The 23472-nt window shown below is 37.0% G+C and overlaps 2 protein-coding genes across 3 annotated transcripts in view; one reads left to right on the top strand and one right to left on the bottom strand.

Annotated features, from left to right (window-relative positions):
• Window positions 1-22026, bottom strand: part of LOC112455673 (soluble guanylate cyclase 89Da-like) — an 84705-nt gene extending 62679 nt beyond the window's left edge. The window contains exon 1 of the mRNA XM_025017753.1: window positions 21855-22026. Coding sequence (XP_024873521.1) covers window positions 21855-21881 — 27 coding nt within the window. The 5' untranslated portion in view covers window positions 21882-22026. The remainder of the gene's footprint in view (window positions 1-21854) is intronic.
• Window positions 1-23472, top strand: part of LOC112455683 (neurotrimin-like) — a 79161-nt gene that overhangs the window by 29992 nt on the left and 25697 nt on the right. For both annotated transcript variants that reach the window (XM_025017774.1, XM_025017783.1), the window contains exon 2: window positions 2953-3050. In XM_025017774.1, coding sequence (XP_024873542.1) covers window positions 2953-3050 — 98 coding nt within the window. The remainder of the gene's footprint in view (window positions 1-2952; window positions 3051-23472) is intronic.

Below are 23472 nucleotides of genomic sequence, written 5' to 3'. Positions count from 1 at the left end.
TTACATGTGTCAGCGGATAATCGAAAAGTTAATTCAAATTTTAAGAGGATTATAAATACGTTATTTATTCATGCATGAAGGCTAGATTAGAATCCGGCGTTAAGAAATTAGAATTTTGTATTGCGACTTTGTGATTACATTTGAAATATTTTTAATCAATTTTGATGCGCAGATACGACTTTATAAAACATATACAGATGTGTAAATGCTTTACTTTATTAGTTTAATCTATATCTCGTAGTAATACTCGAATGAATATTTAAATTATTGAATATTTAAAATATTTGAAAAAATTTAAGTTATTTTTCACATGCAAATTTTTTCAATTTTTATTTATATTATTCTATATCCATGGATCTTTTAAATAATTTTTAACAAACAGTTTTTTATTATATCTATTAATTATATTCGTCTATTTTTCAACAATTTAAATTTTAACATTTCGCTATGTAACGATTTTTGATTAGCAGAAATATGTAAATCAAAAGTTCATATATTTTTGTAAAATAATTTTACAAATAGGTCAGCTGAATTTAATCAGACTGTATGTTATAGATCATATCTTCATATCACATAGAAAGGAGCTTTTACATAGATTGTCGCTTAGAAAAAAGATACATTCTAATAAAGTTACAAATTTGTTACCCGTTTTTCTTAATGTAAATAGTAAATACTACAAATAAAAAAATTATTATTTACAAATAGCACGCATACTTAAATTATATACTCGCTGTTGTTTTCATCTTTTTAAAATGTAGAGATCTTTCATTCATCTTCATCGGAAACTGATATCCGTAAGTTTTAAAATCTTAATTTAACAACTTCTTTCATGGCGAAATTCATGAAAACATAGCGGGTATTGATGAATGTATAATAACCTTCTTGCATGCACAAGTATAAATCTTCTTTTACGAAGACGAAAGAAACTTAATAGTTTAAAATAGGCATCATATGTCGAGTTTTACATCTCGCATAAGTTTCATATAAACATCGTGAATAATATATACATAAATATATCTTCTAGCATCTAGCTGTATAAACTTAATAACAATAAAACGTTATTTATTAGACAGTATATTATAATTAACTTAAATTTGTCATTTTATTGTTTTGCTGATAAAAGTAATTCATCAAATTATTAAGAGATAATAAATTGACATGTAATACAAGAGAAGATTACATCTTCTTTCTCATACTATGTATCAAGCGATTAGTATTTACAATGTGATTTATTTGTGAAATCGAAATTATAATACGATAGCGACTACGTTTTGTTTGTCAGACGAACAAGATTAGACATTTTTACTGCACGGCTATATTCGTAAATGAGCAACGGTGACTAACGATGCATGAGGGCACCCATTGCACTGACAGACGTGCGCAATGTACCTGATCTTGTAAACGACCGCTTGTCGCGGATCATGAATCGAGCAATTCGCAATAATTGACAGATCTTATTCATCTCACTCTTCGACGAGATACTGTACGATGAAACTTATACCAAGCTTAATAAAGCATCTATGAATATGCGGATGAATGGACTTTGGTATAATTACTGTAGTTTGTTATATCGATGAAAAAGGATGTATTCGTAGTATAGCAATTAGCAAAGGGATTTTTTTTTAAAAAGAAACATGAATACGCATTTGGAAATCGAACGATATTGTATTTCTGATAATGTGTCGACCATTTCAATGCCTCTGTCATTTCAAATGCCAGTATTTCATATTTCAGTTGCAATAGTGTAGTTTATTTCTGAGATTATTAAATTTGCACAGGACAGCAGAAAAACATAGTTGAAAATTTCACAATATGATAGCGCTAATACAACTAACAAACGTGTAAAAAAAAAGACACGATCGCATTGGTTTGAAAACTATTTTTTGAGAATATTTTGAAAAATTTGTGCAATGAGAAGGAAAAAAAAATACAATCATGAAAAAATTATAAACAGATGTGCTGTCAACTATAAAATAATTTATTTATCACGTCTTTTCGGATTTCGAAAATCTGGAGAATTAAATATTTGACGTGATATTGAATATGCAAATATCGCGTGCGACAATATCGATTCTCTAGGTGAGAGAAATACTTGAACACATTAAATTCCGGATTATAACGGCGTGATGATGCACGTACCATGCATCTATAAACTGTTGCTAACTTACTTCGTATCATCACGCGTAGTTTCGTAAGTATACTACCTCGTCTCGAAAATTTTCTTTGAAGTAGTAATTGGCTCGCTTATTAATGGCCTCTTAGAAGTTTCTAAGCTTGATGAGCGGGCCGTCTATAAAGCTGAGCTTAATGAAAGGAATTTTGTTATATATTGGACAAACAATCTTGTCATTTTCACAATAACGTTTATCTCATTACCGTAATAAATTTTACCGCAAAATATTTCGGTGATTAATGTGAGGAAATTAGTAAAAATCGTTATATATGGATCTACGTTAAATAATCTAATTATGAATTATTATTAGATATTAACATATCATTATTTACCGTCAGAATATAAAGGGAGTTTGCTCGCTCACTTGCATTTTGAATCTTCGGAACTATTATATAAAAACGCAATAGAAACGATTGTTTGAGTCATTCCGGCTAATTTGCCAAGTAACTCTTATTAAAAATTAATAAAATTATTACGGCGCAACGATATGATCGGCGTGCGATGATTTCGAATGGCCTTTATTTTTCAAAATCGAGAGCACACAAAGAACATTGTAGAATTATAAAGCGCCAGGCTTAGTCCTCGCTTGACCCGTTTACGTTAACTCGCGCTATTCACTGCCGAGTTCCTCGAGTACTTTGCAAACTTCGGCGCGCACGTAGGTGGGCTATAAGTATAAGTACTAGTAAGTAAGTATAAGAGTATGTATACCGCCGTTTATACGTAGAGCATTCGCGCGATAGCGTGATACTTAAGTCGAGGACGTTCACGTGTTACAGATTTACCCAGGTTTGGCCAACCGTTGAACAATCTCACAGTCTCGGTGGGTCGCGAAGCCATTTTCACCTGCATCGTCGAGGGTCTCGGACCATACAAGGTGAGACGCAACATCATAACCCCGGCTATCCTATTTCCACGCGCGGTTGCAGCCATACATTCCGCTGTGCTGGCGTTGGCAATTGCACGCCGTGTTGCGCGCGCTGATGTCTCTCCGTATGATTGGTATTTGGGGTTTTGGCCGTGCAAATTTCATTAGACATCCGTGATAAATTATAACGCGATATCATCTATCGAATTTCGAAATGATCCTTCTTTTTTAATCGATAAAATTGATGAAATTTTCATCAGTTTGATTTTGACAATAACAAACATGTTAACTCTTTATTTCAACTTTCCACTAATTTTATTTTTGAAAAAAAAAAAATTTAAACTCATTTCAAATCAATTTTACATCAACATTATGCAATTCGCGATTAATGAAAGTTTAATATGAGCGGCTTTCATTTTCCTGTTTGGCCAGCCGCCGGCAGCCCCGTAAATATAAGATGAAAATCAGATAGCGAGAGTTTGCAGTAAGTTTACTATGCAAATACAGAGATCTTTATCTCTAAATTACGAAATCACGTCGGTTACTCTCATGCCAAAACATAGATACGCTGTAATTTGCGATTTAGAAAATTGGTACTAAGACGCTTTGAGCGGCACGGCGACGTCATTACTGAACTACGCTCGCAAAGTTCTGCACGGGACGGGGAGAAGTTAACAAACAGGACAAATAAATTCAAAGCGAGGGATTGGAGCGCGAGGATCACAGTGCGTATCTGAACAACTCCATTTAAGTAGAAATAAAATCCCGTGGGGTGTGTGAGTTCAGCAGTTTGTTAAGCGGCTCCTCTCTCTCACCCGCCGTTGCGCGTCGCGTCGTCTTTCGGCCGATCGTTTCCCTGTCGTTCGTCTGTCTCTCTTCCCTCGTTTTCTACTTATTTCCCATCCTCCTCTCGGGCGAGAGATCGGGCGCTTCTCGTGGAAATACCCTTTTCGATTCTCTGTTCTCTTGCCAGGCACGGCAGCGCGCGCTCAAACCGCGTATGGAGGAGTTATAGTTTTATAGATAACGCCAACCTCTCTCGCGACCGTGGAAATGTTTTCGCGATAAAAATGCGCGAAATTGTTTTACGGCATCGCCGGAATATATGTGTGCGTATGCGTGTGCGCGTATATGTATAGACGTTCGTTCGCGCGCGTTCGAACGGAATCGATGCATTATCCTTACGGTTGGTCAACGGCACCTTTGCGGAAATGAAAACGGCGAGTCACGTTGGCCGGCGCGATACTCGCGAAAAGCGTTTGGCGAAAATAATAAAAAGCGCGTGCCACTTTGCCCGGACGGGACACAAAGGGGTGCGCTTTCGATAATCGATGCCGACGACTGTCGCCGCGAAATTAACGCTTTTTAGCGTAACTCGTTTTAGCACATGGCAGTCGCATACGGCGCGGTTATAACCAATATCGCGTGATTGGTTCTTTGCGCCGACGGTATTGCAATCCTTTTACATCGCTAATAATAAGTTATTAATTTCCTCTGATAGGACATGTTATTAAGTGGAGAGCGGACTCGTAGTATTATCATTTTAACAAAGACAAGAGAGAGAGAGAGAGAGAGAGAGAGAGGGGAGAGAGAGACGTAAATATATGTTTAAACAATAATAACGCAAAGAGAACGTACGTTAGTGCAACGACGATGCTGACATCGAGTTTATTTATATTTCAAGTTGCAACATGAGTAATGGTGGATTTTATGTATAGTGACTCCTGTGAGAGGGAAGAAACATCTCAGAAATTCTCCGGTGCTTTGAAATAATAAAGCGTCTTATTACGACTCGTAAGGTGTTACGACTCGCACCGTGTTATGCAGTACATGATGGCACCAATTTTCCTAATTAGCAACAAACATGTCACTTATATGTTATACTTCTTCGCGAAAGTCGACTTTAGAACGATTTTAGAAGCAACGATTTTGGAAATCGTCGTTTACTTATGCACTATGTTTTTGTTATCATAATTAATTTAGCAATTAAGGATTGGAAAATATTTTATTTTTAAAATACATTTTAAAAAACAAGATGAAAAAGATATAAACAAAAGATGTAAATAATTGAAGTATTTAATTTGGCACTATATTTGTTAATATATTAAATTAATTGTTAAGATATAATATATATCTAATTAAGTATTATTTTTAAAGAACAATTAGAAGATAAATACTATAATTCAAAAATTAATTACATTAAAGTTTGTATTAGAGAAACGATTGTACTATTTCATATTTATATAAAATTATAAAGTAACAGTTAAATCTTGACATGAACGTACTGTACAAACATGAATGTGTCGCCTAGTTGATTATAATTAAAAAATTGCCGGAAACTTTTTATTCAAACTTGATATTTCTGGATTAATCATGCACACAGCTTGTCAGTGATCCATTATATATTAAATTTTGCTGTAACTTACTATGTGCAAGTCTACGTGCATAAGTTATCAAGAACTCTAATTTTTTTATTCTTTGTTTAAACAGTATTGATTTATTAAAAATCTTAGCTAAAAGATTTCAATTAATAGTAAAAGACAAAGTTAAATAGTAAAATAAAAAAAATAAAATATAACAACCTGTTTAAAAATAATTTTCAAATTAATTTTAATATAAGCAACATCCGAATTGATATTTTATTAAGTTATTTTAAAAGTTATAAGATATTTTGCATTCGATTACGATATTCTTTACATACATATTTTATAATTTTAAGAAATTACAAATTAAAAGTGCTAATTGTTTCATTAATAAGCACATTGAAAAAATTAACAAGATAAATTCAATTATCCTTTTTCGTAGGAAGTAATATATTTTTGCCCAAATCTTATCAGAAAATAGGGCTCATCCGATGTGCTTGCAGCTATAACATTTTCATTTTTATCGTACCTTATGAAGTGCGGAAATAAGGGTGCTTTAGAAATAAAACGATTTATGTATTATCCCGACTCTCCAGCAAATTTTAAAATTTCATTAAAGGGCCAAAATTGCTTCCTGTGGAAGTGGGAACAGTGTAAGGAAAGGAGGCACCCCCAGCGAAGTATTTTTACGGTCCTAAATCTAATTGAAGCTGGGTCCTTGAAACTCGTTAGGCTTCGTGAAGATTAGCGCTCGGAAATTTTTTTTCCTTTAGATAATCATGATTTCAGCTTTATGTCAACGTGCACTTTTTTATTCCGTTATTCCGAATAAATGCAAAATCGCACGTAGCGTATTATACATATCTGTGCGATATATAATAATAAAAAATGACATTTGAATAGAACGCTATATCTAAAATATAAAAATTATTGATTTGTTTGCGTCCTGAACTGATTTTCGAAATGTTTTGTCTTCTATAACGATTTTAAAATATAATTAAGACTTGTGCTATGTTAAAACATTAATTAATTTCTAAAAAGACATTAAAGTAGTATTGTGCCGGGGCAACCTGTATATTCTACAATTTTCCATAATTGCCTTGTTGCATAACTTTTACCTCAAGTACCATGTTTTCATCTATTGGCAAAACGTCCATATGTTATATTGTGCATGTTTGCAACTGCCCCATCAGATTACGAGTTTGATCTCGCAAGAGCCAGCCGTGGCTGCCAAATGGTTATACACCGTCATGTGCCATCTATTGCTACGCCGCGAACAAATCTCATTTTCCAGACAAAATTTTATTTCCTTCGAAATTGGACGTCGGAAATAAGCATAATTTTCCATCGACTCTGTATTCGCATTAGATACAATTACATATCTATAGCTAACGTAAATATGCGAATTGCGTAGGATTAATAAAAAAAAGTATATGATCGGATTTAAAAGGTCTTTCGAAATTTTGAGCTTTCATCAAAAATCTATAATGTCCTCAGTTTCCGTTTTCCATTACGCTAAGACGTCAAACTTAGCGCGACTTTATACGGGCTGTTTCGCGTCGAGTAATGCAACGCTTACGACTAATATTCTCCCGAGAGAGCAAACTCTCGAAATCATTACGGCCTGTTGCAAACGTATTGTGTACTTCCTCACTGTAGCATTCGGCAAATTGCGCATCCATGAGAGGCACGGTAACGCGGAATATTCCACAATCCCTTGACGACCCTTGATTACTCGGTAGTCCTTACCGACACGACGCGCGATTTCCCGCACATATCTGACGTCGGCTCTAATGTGACGGACTTTGGATCAAGGTGCTTAACATTCGGAGAATGCTGGCATATCTAATGTCTCTCTCGCGGTCAATAGTTCGGAATTGGCGAGAAAGCCGACGCTGATGCGAGCACACGGGAGAGAGAAGTCGCGTTCATGCTCGCCCCTGTGATTGTTCGTGCAAACAAACCGCAGTATTAATTATTCGCGATACTGGCGGTTGCATTGAGCGGAGCGGCAGTCGGCCGGATATCCTAGGAAGAAGCCGATGTTAGAGGAGTTACGATCTTGTCGACGATAATTCCTGAATCTCGGGGGAGAGGAAACCCCGGCGCTACGGGTCGGCTGAAATTTCCTCTCGAAAGTAACGGCGCGTCAATGGTCAGGGTCGCCACTTCTATTTCGCGCCGGTCCTCCTTTTTCGCCTCTTGCCAACTCTGTTTTCTCCGACACACGTATACAGACACGAACTTTCACCTCGTGTCTCACACTTCGCGCCCGCCACTATCTTTCAATGGCTCAATATAGTCATTGTTGCTTTTCTTGTGATAAGTTTTTGGAACACCTAATAAGCGATATTGCACAAAACTTGCTCGCACGACCTTGGTGTCCTGTATGCCGGATAGCTAAGTGGGTGATTGTCCGATGACAAGTTAATCTTACGCGAGCGGAAAGCGAGAATGACCAATACGGAATTCCAGTTACAATTTAATCACTTCTCTCTTACCTTCTATCTTCCCTTGCTTCTCAAGCTTACCGCACCGCCCAACGATCCCGCATTCTCTCGGTTTAATACTCTCTGTTGCACGCGAAGGCGGGCCACCGATATTAATATCTCGCGAGAGCACTAATTGTTCCAAACAAATACGTAGAATTCGCGTCGTGCGCGGAGCGAGAGATGCTCTTTACGTTACATGCACGTTGTGTGCGGTGCGCCATCGATCGAGGAAACCATTATATTTGGAGTGGATTATAAGTGGACGAGATCGGAAACGCGTTTCCTTCCGTTTACGGATACCGGTCTGAGATGCAAATTTGACTTTACCCTTCGATTCGGGTGCATCGTCGGTGCGCTACTATCACGACGCTTGGAATACTCTCCCTACAAGAATATGCTATACATAAAAGTGCAATAAAGTCGACGCGCCTATAATACGCACTTAATCGACCTCGCATACTGAAATACGCAATGTTTATTAGCATAATACACATTATATCGGATGCTAAGTATTGCAACATGGAATTTACGTTTACAATATTTTATTTGTAAGTATTGGCAACAAAAAAAGGCGAGCGCATTTTTTTACGAATATATTGAACCTGTTGTCTTTTGACAACGGTCGATTTGTTGATTGGTTCAATGGCCGATTGATTTTAGTAGGGTAACATGAAACGAATAGATATTTCTAATCTACGAATACGTATTTCGTAGAACTAGATTAAAAAGCTAGCATCAGCAAAATGGTTCCATTATTTGTTTCGATATCGTTAAAGTGTCGCAGATTCGTATCATAGATTATAAGAGGGAAACGTATATGGCTATTATTCTGTAGAATGCATTTTGAAAGTCTCACTTATCTCTGCAATACTCGTGCACGAAATCGAAAAAGACGGCGGCACTTTCTTCTTGGCTCTCACTAACAGACGATGGCACTTGTAAAGTTCGAATTTCGTGTATAGCATGCTTGAGAGAGATCGTACTTTTATACGATCGGTCATCTGAAGTAACTGTTTCAAGTATTGTACGATATTGTATATAATATAGGTTTTGTTTTCCGTGTTGAAAGCAAGATGGTCTTATTCTTATCTACACGCAATTACATCTTATATAGGCTGCATTCGAGGAGCGCGCTATTAGCGCTATTGCATCATTCTGTCTTTATCGCTCATCAGGTGTAAAACAAGGATAGAACAAGCAAATAGCGCTAATAGCGCGCTCCCCGAATCCAGCCCTAATAACAACGTCTACACACTCTTGAGCTATTCACTATTTCTTGAAGAAAAAAAATATATATTAAATGATATACAATTAAAGAATGGTAATAACAGTAAATAAATCAATATTAAAATTTTTTTTTATTTCAGATATCACAAACGGTTTTTCAATTCTTTTTGTCTTATATTTTTTCGTCAATTTAGTATTAGTCGCTACATTTGTTTTCTTTCTTTAGGAATCGTTCTCGATTTCTTAGGATTCGCCATCCTGCTACTATCAGTCTGTTTGTGTTTGTAGGCTTTTTCTGTTTTCAAAACAACTTTTTATTCCTTCATGATATTCATGATATAAATTTTGATGTGGACGGCATGTCGAGAATAACAAAATATTTAATACACATGAATACAAAATTCTCGGATTCCTGAAATAGATACAATCAATTTTTTAAGGCAAAAAAGAAGATCATATGCAGCTACCTATAAGCCTGCGTTTGTTTATTCACATTGAGAGCTTTTGGGGGAAAAAAATCTATAATACACGTTATGTAAATTATATATTTCATTTTCCCAATAGCTCCTAGTGGGAATAAACAACGCAAGCGACAAAAAATTTTTGAAGAAGCTAATGCATTAATAATAACATACAGAAATATACTTCACGAAATAGGTTTTCAGGTCTCCCGATTCGTTTCTGGGTCTTGGTAACTTTTTCGGTACCTGCTGAGAGCTTCAGGTTACACCGAGAATGATTTCTGATATTTCAGTCAAACGAAGCGGACACAGCAATCCTCTACTAATGGACTCATGCATCGTTGAACATGCTCAACACGATTGGCCGCACTTGATAAGTACGCAGACGTACTTATTACGACGGAATGATATTATCGATGTGAAATATTTGAAGAAACTCGCGTTATCAATTTGCCCTTTTTCTCATGCTACCCTCCCACTTATCCCGTTCCCCATCTCCCACGAGTGCATGTGGATAGGATACGCGCTTCAATTTCATTCGGTATTGCTGGGCTCTCTCTCACGTGCATTACGATGCGGTAGTCGCTGCAACAGCAGCAACGGCAACTGCAGCTTGTAATCTAGGAGAGGAGAACCGTGAGAATCGAAGGGTGAAGATGAAGCGCGGAAGTAGTCAAGGAAAGTGGGGTAACGTTTTCCCCAACGCATATCTGTATACACGGAATTTCTGCACACGCGCCTGCACACGTGCAAAGCAGAGTCGCTGCTTGTACGAAAACAGCTGGCTACGGAAGGAAGCTTACCCCATTTCCGACCTTTCATCCCGCTTACTGTTTTTCCCCTGCCTGCCTGCCTCTCTCTCTCTCTCTCTCTCTCTCTCTCTCTCTCTCTCTCTCTCTTTCTCTCTTTCGTGGCCGTGCACGCGGCGAATCTCCGTGCCACTCTTGTCCTCGAATACGCTCCGATTTGAAGCGACTGTGCTGTCGTAAAACCACGTGCATGCAGCCATCGCACGGAGTTAATTGAACTTTATCACGTCAAACGATTCGGCTCGGCGAAATTACTTCACAGTTGTTTAGTTTCGGATCGCGTGGATGGATGGTGGATTCGATTGAGTGTGGTCTACTATCAATAGCGTTATATTCATCCGCGGGCCGCGGCGGATGCAGTTTTTCTGCCATTTTATTGCACGACCGGTGAGAGTTTTTTTAAAGATCATAAAAAAACTCAATTCTCCCCAACGTTGGCTTAATAGAGACAGAAAAAAAATACGGTCTTTTATTTCATAGTTTGTAATCGTCGCGCGGATATATATATATATATATATATATATATATATATATATGTATATATCAATCGAGTTTGAATTATAAAGAATTTTAATATTATTGAAATTAATAAAAAGAATTCCGAATATACGTTTGAAAACGATATAATCGACATCTCTCTCTTTCTCGGAGATCGATAATTCTAAATTTTCATGTAAAAGCGCATTGTAACGGTTCTGAAAGAAATTATAAATATATTTTTCTTGTTATCATAAGATTACACGTAGCCGTTCTGAGCACAATGAATTTATTTCTGCATTATTTGCACGATGACGTTATAAATTTTTAAAGTGGTCAGTAATGTGCTAAATTGTTTTTGTTTTGAACTTTTAAAAATATAGTAATAAAAAAGATATATAAAACATAAAGATGGCACAATATAAATAGCAACATTTACACATTAAAATGTAATTTTATCATTTGTTTTAATAAGTTTCTTGTATTTTAACAAACATATTCTTGTTAGTATTCGAACAGTATATTACTGCTTATTAATTACGAATAAAGTTGCCTAATTACCGAAACCATCAACTGAAACTTAGCAATGACATAACGTGATAATAGCTTTCTCCTCTGAAATATTCATTAGAAAGATTTTTTAGGATGCTACACAAGGGTAGTCTAAAAATGTATCTATTTACGAGCGTGAGTAATATTCCACTCCACATGTCACACTAAAGTTTCTTTTAGAAATATATTTTGATTTTATTCAGAATTAAAATAAAATAACTCGATATAGTATTAAAATAATCTTGTACATATACTTGCATACAAACAAAAATCAGATATTGCATTACAAAGAAATAAACAGATTAACCGTTGTAGTAAGTCTTGCACTATATTCTATTATCAGCAAGTCATTCTATATCATAAATTATACATACTATCATACATGTACCAGTATCTTGAGATGAATTAGCTATGGAGACAGTTGATATTATTACAACTTCGCCGGAAATTATTTTGCCGAGGCTAAAAAGATTGGGGAAGATTCGCGTGAGGAATAAATCTTTAGACAGGGTGCGTGCGTGCAATGTTTCTCTGGTCGAGCTACGCAGCAGGAGTAATGAGCGATCAAGAAACTGCAAGATAAATTTCTGTGGAGAATATTGGGCAATGAATGGTTGGTGGGATAAAAAATGATTTGGTCATTATTACTTCACGTTGTGATGAAAAAATAACGAAAGAAAGATGTAGGTATAGATCGTAAGCTTCATATCTTACGCTATTACATGTACATAATGAATCAAGTTAAGGGTTGAATAAAGATCAGAATAATATATAGTTAACTGGCCGTAACGAAATTGTAGTCGAAATAAGTGTAAATGAGACAGAAGCATAAATTTCAGTTAACGTAATGAATTCTCCGAAAAGAAAGGCATTTAGAACATATTCAGGATGACGGAGGTTCATTAGCTCGCTATTTAAAATTTTGCCTCTGTGTAAGTAGGGAAATTCAGTAGAAAGAATAAATTACTCTGTCAGATTGGTTCATTCTGTACGTCATAATCGCTTGATTAATGATTCTACCATTAACTATACCGCGTCGCATACGTATAAAATATGGTTATCGGTCGGCGAAATAAACGGCATCGCCTTGAGCAAATTGTAACATCATCCGCAGGTCACCGCGTCGAGCTTCCGCATTAAGAAACTTTGTAATTTTTCTGACATTCCCAAATGAATGCATTCTCCGACTTCGTCATAAGGAGGATTAACGGTACCGTTTGGAATTGCACCTCACATTAATTTATCGTCACTCGGAGAGCCACAGATACGCTAGAAAAATCGATAAAGCGCGAAATAATGGTGAATTGCACTATCTGTTGAAGCATTTTCCCAAGTACTTTGTCAGTTATCATTATCATTATAAATGTTTCTCGATAAGAAAATTCGAGCTTATTATAAATCTATAAGCTTATTATTTAAATTTGCGTCTTAATATTAAATATTGTTACAAATGACGACACAGAAATATATTTCTGTGAGATTTCAGAAAATTTGTTATGCAAATTAATACTATCTATTTATATAAAATCTATTTATTTTATCACAATTTGTTTTATATTGCAATTAACGAATTTTATTTTTGAAGAATAAGAAAATTTTTAATGGCTAATTTCGATTCAAATAATTGTATAAAAAGAAAGGGAGATTGCGAAAGATAGATATACTTATAAGTCTCATATTTTAAGATGTTTTGTGAACATGCGTAATTTAATTTATATTTTTTTGCTGTATTATATCACTCGGTCATTTTTTTCGTAGAATATAGCGTCTATAAAAAGGCGCGATGAAAATTTTTCCACTTGTTTCATCATAATAATCCACATGTTAATGCCCGACCCATCGGTTGCCTTATCCAAAAGGCAAATATCTGAAACACTTCTACCGTTTATTTTCTGTCTCCTCTCGGATGCAAGGTGCATCATGCCGGCGGCATACCTCCGCGAAACGTATGCAACCGCGCCTGAAAATAAACCCAGGCTGAAGCGTAGTGAGCTCGAAAAATACGAAACGACATTGGCTGGGATGGCGCGGGTAGGGACTTTGAGACGAAGGTATGACATTTTCGTAAGCTTCTCGTTGCACGGCGCGTCGGAGTCGCGACATTTTGCGGGTGAAATGGCAAGACAATGAGCCGGCGAGTAAAGTAAAATGTCATTGCCGCGACTTGTCACACGCTCATTGGGAGACCCTACGGGAGAAGGGAGCGAAACGGGGAGAAACAAAAGTTCGCGAGGAATACGAAACATGAAGAACGCGATTGAAACATTAAACAGAGTTTCGATAATTACCCAGGTACTGTCTAATGAATTATTGAGCACCACTATTAGCGGCAGTCCTGAAAATTACGACAGATGGTACGGCTTTCAAAATGGAAATGTGATAAAGATAATTACGTGACGAGTAATCAGTACAATTTGTCGCCAAATGCGTTTTAACGCAATCTACTTCGATATTGCGTGTGAAGTACGAAGATTAAAGAATCTTAAAATCAGTTCTAGAAATAAAAGGGTTCTATTATCTGCACATAAATGCATACATTGTTGCTGCATGCTCAGAGTCATAATCTAAATCACATGTTACAAAAATTTTTGTTCTGTTGTTTCTATCATCAATGCTAGCTTATAATTAGAACAAATTTATATGTTTAAAGAAATTTTAGGAATATAATATATTTTTTTATTTTATTTTTTACAATTTTTCCTCTATCTCTCCTTCTCTCTTTTCTTATTTTTTTGTAATTTAGGACAATTTTTAAATTTTTCCAAAATTTTGCAAAAGTTAGAATAAAATTAGAATTAAATTCAAATTACATTTAAAAGTACACTATTAATGATATTGATCAATGCGCGATAACAATGTACACTTGTAATAATAAGTGAAAGAAAAATATAATTAATATGATGGAATATAAAAACTTTTATCAAGAGAATCATCTCGTCCAAATTAATTTTGTAGCTCGCTGAAATGAGCGAAAATGCGTAACATACAGTTCTTATTTAGAAAAACTCGATTATATTCCATGAAATTAAATCTCGTTTTAATGAATATGAAATAAGTCAACGGCGAATGCACTAGCTATTAACCACGCTAGCAGTAATTGCCGTCTCCTTGTGAAATTTCGCGCGTCAGGGTCGTGTTCCAACTCGTCTACGCGAGAGACAAATTAAGAGAGAGCCAAATGGTCCACCAGCGGTGCCGCGTTTTTTTTTTGCTCATACACACATCATTAAACTAGAATAGCGCCAAAAGAATGTCGTGTACGGCATGCATTCGTTTGAAAGAAAACATACTGATTTACATATGCGTATATTTCATTAGTTTTCTTGGTCCCCATAAAGTGAAATTCATATGACAGCTTATATGTAATTTGTAAATATTAATTAATTTTTATTACTTATATATTTTTATTTTTAATTTCTGCTATCTACAAAAATATAATTATCCTTAATAATATAAAAATTTTTTAGTGCTTGTAATTCTATTAAATATACTATATTTATAAGTACATATACTTTATAATAATATATTAATAGAATATTTTTCAGAAATTCAGACGCAGGATAATATTACCCCTCATATGGCATTATAATCTTTATGAGTTTTGCTTAAGATTAAATCTTCAAGGTAATTTCACATATCACATACTGCATTAACTTTTGTTATGCTAATTTAAAACGGTATTTTACTAAATAAAATAAATAATGTACTCGTCACAATTGACAAATTTTAAATTTACAAAGATGTAGCCAATATGTATAATTGCACTGTACTGTGAATATTGTATTATCGAAAAAAAATGTCTCGTCTGCGCTGTCTCACTTAACTGGAATATTACTTCGCAGAGTTTTTATTTCGACCGCAAAACCCGATCTGGTTCATAATTCTGAGTACAGTCGCCGCACTACAAAGGCGCAAAAAAAAGTGTCAGTTACAACGAAATTCCATTAGCGTCAGTTTTCACCGCTTTTAAGTATTTCCTTTGAATTTCTCTTGTGCTAAACCGCTCGACTGCAGTGCTTGCGCGGCGAGTTTACGTTCAAAGCAAAACGGAATAAGAGCGGATATATTTTTATGTCTATCCGACTTTCCGCTACACGATGCAACCCTCCCGCGCGCGGCGCGCACACGATTACAAATTATTAAACGCTTAACGTTTCGCTATAGAGTCAGGGTCCAGAAGAATGCTCGCGCGCGGACTGGGGCATTAATGCTTTCTTCTGACAAAGACAGAGCGCATGACCGGCAAAGGAATACAAACTCAACGGCCACTTCTTCGGTGGTACGTCATGCGGCTTCCCTTTTCTGGTCAAAAGAGAAAATTAATCTGGACACCACGGACAGATATGTGCACGAATTTCTTAGACTTTTATCCTCGAAATAACTGTCGTTTTATAAGAAAATCCATTTTGTTATATTGCAAAATGTATGAAACAGTAAGTAAATCGAATTTATTCTGTCTTATATTGTATTTATATAATAATATTATTTTGCAAATATAAAATAAAAAGAAGAAAGAAAAAGTAGAATAAAAAGTAAAATCAGATTCTGTCTTAAAAAAAATATGTTCTCCAATAACACAATTATGTCTTTATAAATCCTATTTTATTTTTATGTATTCAATGTTGCTTCCTACATATTCAACTTTATTATAACTTATACACATTTAACTTTATTAACTATATAACTCGCATGCACACACACACACATCGATGGCACGCTGCAAGATAAGCAACGTCGTGTCTGACCTAGACCAAAACTGCAATGTTCTCCACTGCGTCAACGTCGAAACTGAAATTGGAAAGCGTTTTACGACGATGGGATCGGCAACATTGGTATGCGGCAAATATCCGGATTGACCGCGCAGTCTTCGCGTATCAAAGCAATTGACGTTACACGAGCGGTTGCGCCGCGTGAATTACTAAGCGCGATCTCACTAAGGATCGTGCCGCGAGGTTGAATCTCGGTTAGGAATAAGGCAATGGACTGGAACAAGAGAGAGAGGGAAATGGAGAAAGAAAGGGAAGGAAAGGAGAGGAGCGAGTTATAGAGCGACTAAGGTAAAGGGAAGATAGAGCGGAAGGAAGAGAGGAAAAGAGACAGAGAGTCGGAGGCGGAGAACGCGCCTTGACGTTCGACGATTCAATCAACGCAGCACATTGTCGACGTTGGGGGGTTGGAGGACGTCACCCGTCGTCGGATATTCTTAGGGGTCGAGATATGAAAAATGATGTCTGACGGGGAAGGGGGCTGGCGAGGGGGAAGAAGACGAGGAAGAACGCGTTCTCTCTCTAGGACGCTTTCTGCCGAGGGATGTTTGACAGATATCTTGGCGCTAGCCCGCGAGCGTGTTGCGGCGCGCCGTGAGTTCGTGTAAAGGGCGCATAAGCAGCGAGCGTATATTAGCTCAATACACCAGTTGGCGAGACAACTGAACGTTACACGATGAAATTGGCTCGCTTTTATTTCGGCCAATCTCTGTTTTGATTTACCAGCGAGAAAGAAGAAAGAAGGTTTCCCTCCCTCCTTTTTCGGCGATCTTCGCTGAAATTCTTCGTCCCGTCTCACATCACGTAATAATAATAGAAAATCAAGTCGATAGATGATACACCAAATATTAGATAGGTTCAGTTAAAGTGCTTTTGCAAAGCATTTTATGAGATGTACTAAACAGAGTTACTGTTTTACCTAAAAATTATGTTCTCTTTTTGAATGCCTTTGAGTAACGTTTGGAGAATTTCTTTTTATTTGGAGAACGACTGTATGATTTACATCGTGAACACTCGAGCTTTTGGCAATTTTACATCGTCGATCGAAACTATACAGCCACTCGTATTTTTCTAGTGAAAGGAAAACCTCGCAATCCGTGCGACACGGATAACGTGTGTGCACAGTTTCTTTATGTGTAGAATGTTTTTTGTCCGTCCATGGCTGACCAGTTAGCTTTTAATCGATAAATACGAGCAGATTATTTTTTTAAATACAAGAGAAATAAAGGACAAAAAACTGACAGCTTCAGATATAGCATGTCCAACAGTATCTGCGATATAATGACATTCTTAATCGTTTTCGCTTTGATAGCACAGGCTATTGTTTAATCATGTGCCATACGATCCTTTCTTTCTTATAAATGATGCAATCAAATAGACGAGTAGAAAATGTGCTGTCAATGTCGCTTTGCGATAACTTATAACTTATCAGCTTCGGAAGTAACAAGAATACGCCGTAGGCTATTACTGACCTACTTAACTTAACGGCCAACAATATCGGAAGTACGTTTATTTTCGAAGCTGATAAGTTTCGATCGCTTTAGCGCAAAGTAATGCAATCTTCGATGAAAGGATTGTTTGTTTTGAATAATGAAGCAGTTTAGAATTTAGTGCAGAACTACAAATTTGTTGCAAACAAGTGGAGGCTTTCGAGTTATAGGAGGATAACTTAAGTACTCAACTTATGATTACTTGGTTCAGGGTATCAAGCACTTTTAATAGATTGCGGTAAGTTAAACTAAATAGCATTCACACAAAACGGAACATATGTATGTATATAAAATCCATTTAAACATAGCAAATTTTTAATATATTTTTTACTTTTTATTTATCTTTAATACATTAATATTTTTTGTATGTATTTACTTTTTTTACTACGAAATTTATCAAACAAATTCAGCTATAAGAAAAATGTCGAAGCTTGTAACATGAAATCATGGATGTTTTATTCGTATTTATAAATATTATATGCCTAATGACTCTTCTTCGTTATATACGTTATATGTTATACGCTTGATATTTAATAGAATCTGATTGAAACACGCATTTTAATAATTTATTATCATTTTAAAAACATACGTCCGATTTTTATGTCCTGCTTAATTCTATGAAGGCGCTCAACGATATATGTGCCATTTATTACAACGATTGTTTTGGTAATCAGCACGGCCGTTGACAGGAGGTGCACATTACAGCTTACACGTAAGTGGGAGGCACTTCTTATTGCACATAACTAGGTTAATGGTAATGCGCTAGACAAATAAGTCGTAGAACGCGGGCTTTAGGAATTACGTGTCTGTCCGTCCACGAGAACACAAACGACCGGGGATAGCGTTATCTGTATTTGACATTCGTTACGATGATTGCCTTTGTAATTAGCGCGTCCGTGGTTGACGAGCGATTACAATTAACAGGGCATTCCTTGTTTAGGCAAAACAGGTTCAATCGGCTCTTGTTGGGCTCATTAATGCGATCGTGTGTTTTGTCAGTGGTTGGTGCGTTTGATGGTAGTTGTAAAACGTCGAACCAAAGAGAGTACGATGGAGGTAGAGTGATAGAGAGGTAGTGAAAGGGAGAAAGAGAGAAAGAGAGTGGGAGCGGAGCACTCCCGGAGGAAAGTGTGGGAGGGTAAGCCGCAGTGAACAATAATTATGCCGATTGTACCACTAGGGGCTAATTATCCGTCTGTACAACTTGCATCGAATTCACCGACTATTTCGTCGCTCTGTCCACGCAAACTTTGATGCTGCGGACAGATGCTTATCTTTGCGTTCTCTGATAACGTGATAGTACCAACTTGTAACCCGATCCCGTATTAGGTAGTCTTCCTGTTGTTCGAACGCTATGGCAACAGATATGTTTAACAATCATGCGCAAAATATATTCTACAAAGATAAAATACTCTGTGACTTGTTCATGACGAGTTACGTTTAAAGTCGTTACACCTGGATGAGTTTACTGCGTGCATGTCATAAACATTGTTTCTGAAATAAGAGCAATTTAATGAATGACATTTTAATTAAATTAGTATAATACCTTTTTCCATCAAGCCATATACATTATGCAACAAAACTAAATTTTTTTATAGCAAAAACTTGATAGTAAGTAGTCTGTCATTATTTTTCAGTTTACAATTTTAAGTAATTGATTAATAATAGAATTAATATTCCAACTTCTTAAAATTAAATAAAAAATAAAATTTTATTACGTTAATTTACGTTAATTTACGTTGTTAAAACTTTATTTGCTAAAATTTATTTTTTAACTGCTTATAGTTTCTGAGCTGTAATATGGGCAATTTGAAAACAATTGTAATTCGATATTATGCATATTTTAATCATTTTTAAATTAAAATATAAGTTATTTTAGGGCAATTTTCACATACAAGCCATATAATTTTAAATGCAGTTGAATATCAATATTTACATGATATATTTACGGAAAAATAAATTTTTAATTGTAACAGGCGAAACAAATTAAACGCTAATCGAATTTGGTTTTCGCGTGAATACGGTAATTATTAGCGGAAATATTAACTCAATCCTTTTTAACAGAACAAAGCTTATTCAGCGTAATAAAACATACTGAATATAACATAAATAAGCAGGTTTTATGTATTGAAATCTAAAAAGTATATAACACAATTCTGAAATTTATTAAACAACTAAAGCTCAGAAACTAGAAATTAGAACTAGAATAAGAATTTAAGTGTGCAAAACAACCAACTATTTAATATATGGAAATAATGTGTATTATTGGAAATATTAAAATAACATATGTATATACCTGAATTTATTCTTAAACATAATAAAAGCAGCTGTGAGTATTTTTATTAAAACATAGGAAAAAAATTGATACTGTCGCTATGAATTATGCGCGCTTTAACGTGCATATTTTCTTTATCACGTATGTCATATTTTTACATTTTTCAATGCGTACGTACACAATGATCGAAGTGTGAATGACGTGCGTTAGACGTTTCAACCGCGAGCGCTATGCCGACGTGATTATTACCATATCACGGCCGTTTAACAGTATAACCGCTCTGCCACGGTTAGACTTTTCCAATATTTACACACCAGAATATTCAACGTTTTTCAGCATGCTGCTAGAAAACTTGAATAACCGATAAAACTTGTTTTGTTGCTGGGATAAGTTTAATATATTTGCCTTTAATAAACGCGAGCACGCGCGCAAGCTGGCCGATTTCCTTTTAATGACGCTTTGTTTTGCGAATTAGCAACACGACATACATTGTCGTGATATCACAAACAGTAAATCACCCTCTCACGTTACGTACACGATAGTATATCACTTGCTTCAAAAAGGAAGCAAACGAGATTTTTTATTTTATTTGTTTTATGCGTTTTATATTAAAAAAAAATAAAATGCTTTAATTACATTATTCGCAAATAATTGAAATTTGTTTATGGCAGTGCGTGAATAACATCCATAATCCACATTCAAATGTAAATATTTCATTTTAATACGTTGATTATATAATTTAAATTCATTTACCAAATTATTTCTCTCCTGATATTACTATCAATCGACAAAATATTTCGAAGATGCAAATGATGTACAACAAAATCTTCATATCTTATTTAAATTGCAACAAATTTCATTTTAATTGATGTATCAGATGAAAGTAGATATTGCATTATCGTTAATCGATTAGCGCCATTAAATTAGATGAAAGCACAACGCTCGGCTATTAAACCGTATCGAAAATTTCACGCGATATTCCTTCGAGGTCGTAGTCGAAGCGGCGCGTCGAATACAGTTCCCTCTTCTGGATAAGTTATTATGTCGGAAAATCGCTTGGCCGCGCTCGTATCTTGTTAAAATATTTGAGCACCTTCGAGCTGCACTGGCGGGTAAATACGAATCACTGTCTTTTCGTTTTTCTTCGTAAGCCATCGGTCGTGAGCTACGAGTAATTACGCGCCGCTGTTGTAGGTACGGTACACATTGCGCGTCGGCGAGGAGAAAAAAACACTATTTTTTTATTCATATCGCGCACGACGTTGCGCGCGTCTAAAGGCCATCTCTTTAGGCGTAACGATATTCAGGCGATGTAATGTATCATATATAAGAGGCGCTCGTATATAACTCGTAATGCAGTTTTAATTTCTCACTGTGTGTCGTATTGCAGGTATATGTGTGTACGTGTGTAGCGTTACGCGCCACACGTTCATGCCGCTACTTCCCATCCACATTTTACCTTTTCTAAACGTTTTACGAACTCTAATCGCAAAAACAATGCCAGCAAGTAAAATTAACTCGTATATATTTGGAAAGTCATAGCGTAATTTTAAATAATGCCCGCGTAAAGCGCGCACGAAACATTTTTGAGATACTATTTGTAGCTTTATGCGCTGTAGGATATTAACGCACGTGGATTTGTGTGTTATATACGTGTGTAATCTAATTATTTAAAAGCACTCGCGGTAACGCGCGCGCCTGCGCGGACACGATTCGCTGTACCATCCAATTAGTCAAATAAATAGAATTACGTCAACTAGTGCTGTCACTGGAAGCGGTACTTGACAATAATTAAGAGTACCGCTAAATCTTGTTAACCCGATATAGGATCCCAAGGAAATCATATAAATAAATTATTCTCTCTAAAAATATCGTATATATATATCGAGATCTCGCCTTACTTGCCGACGTTGCTTCGATGTATTCATTGCGCAGCGTTCTCCACCGTCGCTTACATCCGGCGACGATTGCACGAGCACACGCGAACGGAAGAGAAATCGAAGGAGAAAGGATGAGCGATCGTCCGAGGGCCACGACACGGTACACCCTCGAGGCGAACTTGCACCGAGTCATTTTTCACCGCGCGAGTCCGAGTCGCGAAAGCGGCCGTGCCTCTCGGGAAGATATTTCGCGAAATTAAAGAACTACTCGCGTATATACCTTCCATACCTTGCCGCAACTAAAAGAGGTGAGGCGGAGGGTGGTGTAACGGGTGCATCGAGCGCTTGACAAGGGGAGAGGAAGGGACGGGGAACGCTGAGGAAAGAGTGTTAGTAAAAAAAAGGGTAGGTAGGTAGGTATACACAGGTATCGTCTCGTGCAACCGACTGACGTAAACGAAAATAAAGAGTTGCCGCCGAGTTCTGATTTCCTCTCGCCCGCTTTCAACTGGCGAACCGGTTGGTCATGGCACGTCCAAGGCAGGAAACACAACAGTGGCCGAAACGAAAAAAAAAACAACAAAAAACAAAAGTAGATACGGAAGTGTTGCCGTCGTTGGCGGTTGTAGCGGTGGGATGGATGCGAGGAAAAGAAGAATAGAAGAAACGAGAGAATTCCGCGGCGTTTATTCAGACACGGGCCCGGTGAACGCGCACTGAGACGCGCGCGGCGAGATTACGCTGCGACAGGCGCAATTATATCATTACCGCAGAAACGGATCGTTTGTAAAAGCGAAACCTGCCGTTCCGCGCCGCGCGTCGCGACGCTTCCGCGACGCCCGCGCGCCGCTATATACGTGCGTTCGCGGCACTTGCATTTCGGTCATATACACGAGCTTGAGTAATTGCAGCCGACGGCTGCTCACGGGCGGGATGAAGGAGAACGATGCGCTTCCATTACGCGCGCTCATAGAGCTCGTCATGCGTACGTAATAGGCGCGTATATGCACCGATACCACCAGATACTCTCTCGGAGAGAGAAGGAAAAAGAAAACGGAATGTATATGCATATATGTATATAGGCACTCGCGCGCGCGCCCGCGCCCGCGCTGCACCACGTCTCTTCTATCAACCCCGAGAGCTCTTGCATCCCCCACCCCCGTCTTGAGCACACAATTTACAACCGTTCTGGCCTCTCTCCCTTCATCGTCCGCGCTTCACCGCTCGCTACACCCCGGCACCTTCTTTTCCCAGGTTTCTTTCTCGATGGACATAACCACCGCTTTTCTACTCTCGTCCTCGTCCTCGAATCGCGCTCTCTGGAAAACGTTCTTCTTTTTACTCGTTTTCGTCATTCTTCGTGACTAGAGCACCTATTACGCCTGTCCGGCACACACGGGACACGTGGCGGATACGCGTTGTACGCGGCACACCTTGCCTACAGGCCGAGTGGATGTAGAAGAGCATATAGAGACGAATGTTGCGTGCTCTAAAACGGCGCCGAGGGTATTACGACTTTGGCGTTAACAATGAATTCTTTTTTTTCGTTTTTTTCTTTCTGACTCTCTTTTGCTGTATCTCTCTCTTTCTCTTTCTTTCTTTCTTCCCTTCTCTTCCTCTCTCTTTCTCCATCCCCGCT

Source organism: Temnothorax curvispinosus, unplaced genomic scaffold (assembly GCF_003070985.1).
Source record: "Temnothorax curvispinosus isolate PA1 unplaced genomic scaffold, ASM307098v1 QBEX01000525.1, whole genome shotgun sequence".
NCBI lineage: Eukaryota > Metazoa > Arthropoda > Insecta > Hymenoptera > Formicidae > Temnothorax > Temnothorax curvispinosus.
Note: the sequence above shows the minus strand (reverse complement) of the source record. Positions and strands in the feature narration are given on the sequence as shown.